Consider the following 10,116-nt stretch of genomic DNA (forward strand, 5'->3'; position numbering starts at 1 on the left):
TCAATTTCTCTTGCAGAGAGACTAATTTCACCAGCAGAATGTATTAGACGCAGTGATTCCGCACGGTTCAGTGAACACAAGCAGATACACCTGCGTTCAATAGAAGGCAGAACTTTGGACGCAGTGAACATGGGCTGCATCCGAAGCGCTGCCACTTGTGTGCACTCACCTAATACTTTCTGTTCAGCTCTAAAGTATCACCCTGTACACTTCAGTATTCATCCAGCTGCTTCTTTCTTCAGTCACATCATCAATAAACACTAGTGACCTAGTGCCATAGGAAGCCATGCCTGCCCATGTCATCACACTGCCTCGATCATGTTTTACAGAGGATGTGGTGCCCTTTGGACCATGAGCCATTCCAAGCCTTCTTCATACTTCTTCCCATCATTCTCTTACTGACTGATCTTAGTTTTATCTGTCCAAAGAATGCTTTCCCAGAACTTACCTTTCTTCTTTAACCCCCAGAGCTTTTTTCGGTTTTGCGCTTTCGTTTTTCGCTCCCCTCGTTCTTAGAGCCATAACTTTTTTATTTTTCTCTCAATATGGCCATGTGAGGGCTTATTTTTTGCAGGACAAGTTGTACTTGTGAACTATACCATTGGTTTTACCATGTCGTGTAACACAAAACAGGAAAAAAATTCCATGTGCGGTGAAATTGCAAAAAAAGTTCAATCCCATACTTGTTTTTTTGCTTGGCTTTTTTGCCAGGTTCACCAAATGCTAAAACTGACCTGATATTATGATTCTCCAGGTCATTACAAGTTCATAGACACCAAACACGTCTAAGTGGTGAAAATAAAAAATCCAAAGTTTGCTAAAAAACAATACAAAAAACAAATGTGCCATTTTTCAGAGACCCGCAGATTCTTTATTTTTTGTGTTCTAGGGTTGGGTGAGGGCTTATTTTTGTGTGTCAAACTGACATTTTTAATTATACTATTTTTGTGCAGATCTTTTGATCTCCCCTTATTGCATTTTAAAACAATGTTGCGGCGACCAAAAAAAACGTAATTCTAGCGTTTAGATTTTTTTTTATTGCTACGCAGTTTAGCTATCAGGTTAATCCTTTTTTTATTGATAGATCGGGCGATTCTGAACGTGGCGATACCAAATATGCCTATGTTTGAGTTTATTTTTATTGTTTTAATTTGAATGGGGCGAAAGGGGGGTGATTTGAACTGTTACTTTTGGCATGCTTCAATAGCCTTCATGGGAGGCTAGAAGCTGCCACATCTTGATCTGCTCTGCTACATAGAGGTGATGCTCAGATCGCCCCTATGTAGCTGAATTGCAAACTTGCTATGAGTGCTGACCACAAAGTGGCGCTCAGAGCAATCTGGCATCAACAACCACAGAGGTCTCAAGGAGACCTCTGGTTGTCATGCAAACGCACCGATGACCCCCGATCATGTCACCGACGCGCGTATTTCCGGCCCCATGGCCGGAAGCGCTAGTTAAATGCTGTTGTCCGAGTTAGACAGTGGCATTTAACTAGTTAATAGCCACAGGCGGATTGAGATTTCACCCACGGCTATTGAGGGCACATGTCAGATGTTAAAAACAGCTGAAATATCCCGGCTTTGAGGTGGGCTATAGTACGTCCGATGGCAGTAAGGGCTTAAATTTTATTTTTGCAAAATCTAATCTGGCGTTTCTACCTTTAAGGCTGTTAAAGGCTGTTTGCACCTTGTGGTGAATCCTCTGTATTTGCTCTCATGAAGTCTTCTTTTTCAGGTAGACTTAAGATACTAAAACACCCACTTCCTGATCACTTGGGTGGATGTTGTGAATGGTTTTTTTTTCATCATGGAAAGGATTCTGCGATCATCCAACACTGTTGTCTTCTGTGGACGTCCAGGCCTTTTTGAGTTCCCAGGATCATCAGTGTGCTCTTTTGTAGAATATACCAAACTGTTGATTTGGCCACTGGATTTCTTCTTTATTTTCTTCAGTTTAGTGAGGATTTTTTTCTCTTCCATTGAGAGCTCCGCATGTTGTGGGTTCATAGTAACAGCTTCCAAATGCAAGTGCCGCATTTCTTACCTGCTTAATTGATTATGAATTAATGAGGAAATAGCCATGCAGCCCATCAAAGAGCTTTAATTGTCCAATTACTTTTGGCCATGAGAAAGAGGCAGCTACATATTAAAGAGCTGTAATTACTAAACCCTTACTCCAATTAAGATATGAATACTCTCAAATTAAAGCTGAGAGTCTGCTCTTTAAGCCCAAAATGATTATATACCGACAACTGTATCTTGGTTTGGTAAACCGCTAAAATGCCAAAACTTGTGTCACTGTCCAAATATTTGTGGACCTAATTGTACACATACAAAATCAATAATCATATTTATTTACAAGCTGTGTTCATCTGAAAACTGCAGCTCTAATTTGTATGAGAAACTGGTCTTGAATGCTGCCAATTACTTCTCCGAATAGTAGGAAAATCTGCGAGCACAACATTTTCATTATGATAAGCAAACAAAAACAGGAACACAATGTTCTCATGTGAATTGAGCCTTTCTGACAAGATTACAAGAGAACAAACCTGGGGAGCCATATTCATGTCTAGGCAGCCTGCAGATCTTAGGCATCACTTCCATCAGTGTCTTCACATACTGGAGAATGGTACCCTGCAACTAGAAGTGTAAAGCTATTGTCAGACATTCATTTATGCAAACTGAAAAGAAAAAAAAATGACATCCTTCATGCCACGTATTCAAAAAGAAAATGCCAGCTGTGCCAGTATGTGTACATAGGTTATTATAGAATTTCTTTGCCATTTCATAAACTAAAAAGGAAGATCTAATACTGGTATAAAAACGAAGACTGTACATACAGTTCACCTCTAATGTGACAAATTGTGAGGCACAAAGAATAAGTGGCAAATGGGACTGAAACAATGGCAGGTCGGGGAATAATTGCTGTGGGGTCATTGGAATGAGCCATCTGATGCCCCTCTTGCACATTAGATAGATCTGTAGGACGATTGTTCAGATGATCCTTGTTAGCTCTCCTGACTCCCCCACACTTAGGAACATAAAGATCAGTGAAATGCCAGTTTGTTCTTTGTGAGAGTCACAAGCAAACCCCTCTGGCGGCAGTTTACCTCCAGGGAGAACAAAAGGGTCGGCTGTTGAAAGTCAAAAGGGGAGGACCCTATAAACAGTACACTCCCACCAATATCAGTGGGTTCAGGCAACCTTAGTCTAAGGAGTCTGGCCATCTTTAGGTGCATAGCTATTTTTGAAGGTGTTCACGAATTGATAAAGAAATGAACTCACGTATGAGAAAAACACAACTGACATCCATCTATAGTACAATGCTAAGGATGATATACACAGAACTACTCACCAGGCTTTTTACGACTTTCAGCAATTCCTCCATCACCACAGCGATACCTTGGTATCCTAGAAGACGGCAAATCATTTTAAAGTGTGGTGGGCCCACAAAGTTCCGGTAGTTGCTGAAAATGCTGTTGTAAGCCAGGTTCAAATTCTGTGAAGACAGAAAAGGTTCTGCTGAGACACAGACCATACAGGATACAGATGGGCAGGAGGAGTACTGATCCAATATGTATCCTCTATGGGGAGCACATGACACTTTAGTCCTGTTCAGGAAAAGAATGATGTGACGACACAGCATTTTATCTTAACCAGAAGTCTATTTTCAGCAGGCCGGAAGTAACAGACTTATGTATATATGTTGACTTCTGAATTTGTGTCTTTCTGGTTTTTCAAGAAAACACAAGACTTTTGTTTGTATAAGCCTGTAATATTGACTTGTAAGATGACATTTGATGTAATATATTGTGCGGTTATCCTGGATGACTAGTGATACAGGATCATGGAACAATGATGTTTGCTGACATGCTGAATACATATTGTCCAGGCCAGCTAGTTAGCCAATGTGCAAACAGAGGAGGAAAACAATACAATAGAAATAAGATTACATAATCAAACAATGCAAGTTGGTCTCATCACAATTCTTCCCCTTTACCTGTGAATGCTGATTTGAAGGGCATTTATTAACTATCAAAAGGACAGATACCTCCATAGACAGAGATTCAGTCAATACCTCCAGACAACCAAGAGATCCAAAGAACCAGAGACTCTCTACAGAAGAGCAGCCAAGACATCATGGCTCCATCACGAGGGACATAGATTTGTCATTCTACAGGATGCCAGCTTAGCGAACCATGGCGCTCGGCTGAAAGAATGCAGATTTGCTCCATTGACCATCGCTGAACCATGGATATGTTTAGGGTAGTCAGGATTTGGACCCGCTGGTCACCTGGCTCCATGGAGATGTTCGGAGAAGCCAGGCTGTGATCCTCCGGTCAACTGGCCTTGTACTTCAATGGACTGTCATCTTCATACTTTTGTCATTACTTCCTCTCTGTGCATGCCCCAGGTGGGGTAGTTGGCCCTGGACGCTCTGAAGTTTCAGCTGCTCTTATCCCAGCGAGTCAGTGGACGGGTGTGACTCTAATTAAGCACCATCTTGGGTATTTTGCTGGGACTGTTCTATGTGTTATTTGCCTGGTTTGTGGTTTAATAAAGTATTGCCACACTATTTTACCCTCACACTGTGTTGCCCGAGTAGTGGTTTGCCCACGGGGAAAGCAAAGTGGGTGTTCAGTGGGATGATCCCTGGTCCATACAGTCTCGAGCATCCACTGACAACCATGTCTTCACAAATGATATCACACTTTTTCGTGATGGAGAAACAAAGAAATAGCAAAGGAAAAAAAAAACTCATTCTCCTACTGCTCCTACACATGTAAGGTATCTGTTAAAAATGGCTGATATATGGATTAGAACAAATATACAAATCTATGAAGAAGCCTGACACGTGTACTGTATGGACTTGTATGAGTCAGAGTGCTGCCCACTTTTTAAAAGAATGGTCGTGCAAGAAAAGCCTAATAGATCTGATATTTATACCATATTCTGTACACATCACTCCAGTTCCAGATCTAAGTACACGCACACATTACTGAAGGAGGAAGGTAGTGTATAGGACATAGGACGAGCAGTTACGTGCGCCTTGTTTTCTTTCATTCCTAACGAACCCTTAATATAGCAGATGCTGTACAGATTAAGCATGACCCTGTTCTGAAAGACTGCTCTGGCAAACCGAGCTTTGATTGATTTTAATTAAAAGCCTCAACCATGTCAAATTAAGCTTGAATTCAAGAAGAAAGCGAGTGGGAGTGAGGGAGAGGATCCTTGGTCATCTCACCTCTTATGAACCCTAATTTCAATAAGAATGAGAGCGGTAAGGACATACAAAAGCTAAAAGCAGTATTGTAGAACTAAATAAAAAAAAACTTAACTGAAATGTAATGAATCTGTAGTTTTTATTTTTGTGAACTTAAAAATAAAATGCCAAATCTGAAAAAAAGCTAATACACAGGCTCAAAAATATAGTAATAGCACTCCATACAAATTGATTTTTCACCCACAGCCATAGAAAAATCAATGTCATAAAATATAATATGTATAAAAGAATACATTATGGAGAGAAAACTAGAGCTGCTGGGATTGAGTTATCTATAGAGTACCACGGCTTCATTAAGATGGATAATTACAATTAAGTCCCAGGTTAGACAAAACGAAAAGAAAGAGAGGAGTAATACAGTGCAGCAGTCTAGCAGCTCATATACTGGAGGGTCTGGAGAAATGATCCCTGTACTAGGTCATGGACTAGTGGTAACGAACCAAAAATAGGTACTTTAAGTAACACGAAAACTATCTTTCATATCAATAATTTTTACAGGTAGCATCTAAACTTTTCTTCTCTTTACACGTTAGTGATGTAGTATTACGGAGACTCCCATTTATATAATAAGATTAAATGCCACAACCTCAAAAGGTGTGAAAATATATGATACATACATGCTAGCCACCTTAGGGAGAGACCCAAGTTGGGCTAAATGTAGCGGGACGAAAGAGACCGAAAAGCCCTCTACTCAAAGGAAATACATAGTGGATGCTTTCCTGAAACGGAAAGTACTTGCAAGCAGCATAATACAAAGAATAGCAGGTTTACCCAGAATCCTTTGCAGTAGGCGGAGCTATGCAAATCATCTCTTTCCACCCCTGTCTAATTCACAGCACTTGGAACCGCCAAGCGTGCAATGCTGCGGATTAGTTTCTAAATTTACACAGCCAACCAATTCCTACCTGTGGACACGTGTTTCGGGCTTTAGGCCCTCATCAGCACAGGGCTGGAATTGGTTGGCTGTATGGAGTGGGGCTCGGTGAGCAAGCGATACATAATATATGTATAATATAATATTATGTATCGCTTGCTCACCGAGCCCCACTCCATACAGCCAACCAATTCCAGCCCTGTGCTGATGAGGGCCTAAAGCCCGAAACACGTGTCCACAGGTAGGAATTGGTTGGCTGTGTAAATTTAGAAACTAATCCGCAGCATTGCACGCTTGGCGGTTCCAAGCGCTGTGGATTAGACAGGGGTGGAAAGAGATGATTTGCATAGCTCCGCCTACTGCAAAGGATTCTGGGTAAACCTGCTATTCTTTGTATTATGCTGCTTGCAAGTACTTTTCGTTTCAGGAAAGCATCCACTATGTATTTCCTTTGAGTAGAGGGCTTTTCGGTCTCTTTCGTCCCGCTACATTTAGCCCAACTTGGGTCTCTCCCTAAGGTGGCTAGCATGTATGTATCGCTTGCTCACCGAGCCCCACTCCATACAGCCAACCAATTCCAGCCCTGTGCTGATGAGGGCCTAAAGCCCGAAACACGTGTCCACAGGTAGGAATTGGTTGGCTGTGTAAATTTAGAAACTAATCCGCAGCATTGCACGCTTGGCGGTTCCAAGCGCTGTGGATTAGACAGGGGTGGAAAGAGATGATTTGCATAGCTCCGCCTACTGCAAAGGATTCTGGGTAAACCTGCTATTCTTTGTATTATGCTGCTTGCAAGTACTTTCCGTTTCAGGAAAGCATCCACTATGTATTTCCTTTGAGTAGAGGGCTTTTCGGTCTCTTTCGTCCCGCTACATTTAGCCCAACTTGGGTCTCTCCCTAAGGTGGCTAGCATGTATGTATCGCTTGCTCACCGAGCCCCACTCCATACAGCCAACCAATTCCAGCCCTGTGCTGATGAGGGCCTAAAGCCCGAAACACGTGTCCACAGGTAGGAATTGGTTGGCTGTGTAAATTTAGAAACTAATCCGCAGCATTGCACGCTTGGCGGTTCCAAGCGCTGTGGATTAGACAGGGGTGGAAAGAGATGATTTGCATAGCTCCGCCTACTGCAAAGGATTCTGGGTAAACCTGCTATTCTTTGTATTATGCTGCTTGCAAGTACTTTCCGTTTCAGGAAAGCATCCACTATGAAAATATATGAAAATCTACACAATATTTTGCATTGACTGGCCTTGTGGAAAAGCACTGAACGGCAGTTCTTGGCAGTAAACACTACACATTAAAATGAGCTGTGCGGTTTAGCTCCATTTAATGTCTACATCCCATAAATTCTCGCTGATTGGTGGTACTGGATGTCTGACTCCCACCGATCTGAAACTGATGGCTTATCCGAAGGACAGGTCATCAAACTTGAACCTTTTTAGAAAGCTTTTTCTTCCTTTCACAGAGTTTCAGTTCTCCCTCATCCTTGTCTTCTTCCTGCCAACATCATTGGCACGTGCCCAATAATAACCCAGCTCAAACAATGGTGCTATCTATGGCTTTTGTTATTCTTGTGTCTGGGGTTAAGAATTAACAGGTAGGTAGTTGCTAGCCTGCCTTTTCTGCGCAGGCTCAGCTGGCAATTTTGTGGGAAGCCTGCTGTCAATCAGGAGGACATTGGTTGACATACCCAGTCAACAGAGTGGAGCGAAACAAAAGACACTGTTCGGCTGACGTGATGCCAGCGGGAGCCACAGATTCACCGGAAGGAGAGGTCTGTGACCATTTTGAGCCACAGATAGCTCCCAGACAGAACAGACAAATAGTTAGCAACTACCTAGGGTATGTGCACACGTTCAGGTTTTTTCGCGTTTTTCACGATAAAAACACCTACATATGCATCCTATCTTTTAGAATGCATTCTGCAATTTTTGTGCACATGGTGAGTTTTTTTCCGAAAAAAAAACGCATTGCGGTAAAAAAAAAAGCAGCATGTTCATTAATTTTGCGGATTTTCTGCGTTTTTCCCGCTATTCTATGCATTTGGAAAAAATGCATCAAAAACGCACAAAAAAACTCATCAAAACCGCAAAAAAAAAAAAAAAAAGAAAACGCAAAAAAACGCATGCGGATTTCTGGCAGAAATGTCAGGTTTTTGTCAGGAAAATTTCTGCCAGAAATCCTGACGTGTGCACATACCCTTAGTGTTTAGCGCCATAGCAAAAATAAAAGTCCTGGATAACCCCTTCAAGGAAAATAAATTGAATTGACACACAGGCTGGATGTCAGTCAAAAGAGACAGTCCAAGTTCACCAACATGCCCCAACTGCACCGACATGCCCCAACTGCACCGGCATGCCCCAACTGCACCGGCATGCCCCAACTGCACCGGCATGCCCCAACTGCACCGACATGCCCCAACTGCACCGGCATGCCCCAACTGCACCGGCATGCCCCAACTGCACCGACATGCCCCAACTGCACCGACATGCCCCAACTGCACCCGCATGCCCCAACTGCACCCGCATGCCCCAACTGCACCCGCATGCCCCAACTGAACTTCCAGCTCAATTTGTATATGTCTTCCACACTTGATTTCTAATTAGCTGTCTACAAAAAAGGTATGTTTATTATTGAGCAACAAATGTCAACACAGATACCACTTCTACGTTATGTAAAAATGTAATGGTTGGTTCCCTTTTAATAAAAAAGGTAATATGAAGTTATCAAATAAGCCAAACAATCCCATCAATACATAACTATGGAAAACTGCATAAAAAAGCAGTAACCAAAACAAAAAAGCCCATATTCATGGAAGTCGTTTATGTTTTCTACTATCATGACATGATTATAAATATTCTATTCCAACTTCTGTACAGTTCTCTCGCTGGCCTAGCCCGGTTACACCACTAGTCCTGAGCCAGTCTGTGTTCGCTGTTCCCATATCACCACTGCAGCGCACCGGTGGCCCCAGTCGCCATGGTAGCGCGATTCAGGAGTACCATGATATGCGACTACAGTAGTGATTTAGGAGAATATTTTTCCCTAAACTTAAAAAAAAAAAAAAAAAAAGTCATTATGCTTAAATCAATAATAAATGTAGATGTGAAGAATGTTCCCTGTGGCTGGGCAACTAGGTAAAGTATTGGTTATTTACTACGTCGCAGCCATATTCCACTGCGCTGCGCACTGCATACACACACATCGGTCGGGATGACTTTAGGCTGTGTGCACACGTTGCTGATTTTTCGCGTTTTTTTGCTATAAAACCGCAAAAAAAAAAGCATACAATATGCATCCCATCATTTAGAATGAATTCCGCATGTTTTGTGCACATAATGCATTTTTTTTCCGCGAAAAAAACGCATTGCGGTAAAAAAAACGCAGCATGTTCATTAATTTTGCATTTTTTTTGCGGATTTCCCACTATAAACTGCATTGGGAAATGTCCGGAAAAAAAACGCATGCAGATTTTTTGCAGAAAATTTCAGGTTTTTTTCAAGAATTTTCTGCAAGAACTCCTGAACGTGTGCACATAGCCTAAACATCCCTACTTCCTAACTGTTGCACATTTGGATGCTACAGAAGAGAAAATAGAGAAATCATCTACATGTGTGCAGGGAAGATTGATAAGCCGAGAGCAATAAGGGATTATGTATTAAATTAGATGATGCCCACCACCAGTTGGCAGACCCCCTAGTAGTGGATTGCCCTGAAAAGAAAATCTGTCCTATCCTAATGCCAGGGAGTCGGGTGATGATCTCAAAGGGAAGGGGCAGTTCTAGAGTTCAGCACTCTCCCTAAAGGAGAAGAGAGGACAGAAGGCGAGTGAGAGACGAGCAGAAGAGGGGGGAGGGTTGAAAGAAAAAAAATAATCATCTTTTTATGTCTTTTAAAAACCAAGGCAACAGAGCACTCGGGGAATATGCGCTCACATGTGAATTCATGCAGCA

At 42.1% G+C, this 10,116-nt stretch overlaps 1 protein-coding gene across 2 annotated transcripts in view; it reads right to left on the reverse strand.

Moving 5' to 3' along the window:
- Nucleotides 1-10,116, reverse strand: part of CYFIP1 (cytoplasmic FMR1 interacting protein 1) — a 129,732-nt gene that overhangs the window by 18,537 nt on the left and 101,079 nt on the right. For both annotated transcript variants that reach the window (XM_069757843.1, XM_069757844.1), the window contains exons 24-25: nt 3,358-3,501; nt 2,552-2,642 (exon numbers count right to left, since the gene is read on the reverse strand). In XM_069757843.1, the coding sequence (XP_069613944.1) occupies nt 2,552-2,642; nt 3,358-3,501 (235 nt within the window). The remainder of the gene's footprint in view (nt 1-2,551; nt 2,643-3,357; nt 3,502-10,116) is intronic.

Source organism: Ranitomeya imitator, chromosome 3 (genome assembly GCF_032444005.1).
Source record: "Ranitomeya imitator isolate aRanImi1 chromosome 3, aRanImi1.pri, whole genome shotgun sequence".
Classification (NCBI taxonomy): domain Eukaryota; kingdom Metazoa; phylum Chordata; class Amphibia; order Anura; family Dendrobatidae; genus Ranitomeya; species Ranitomeya imitator.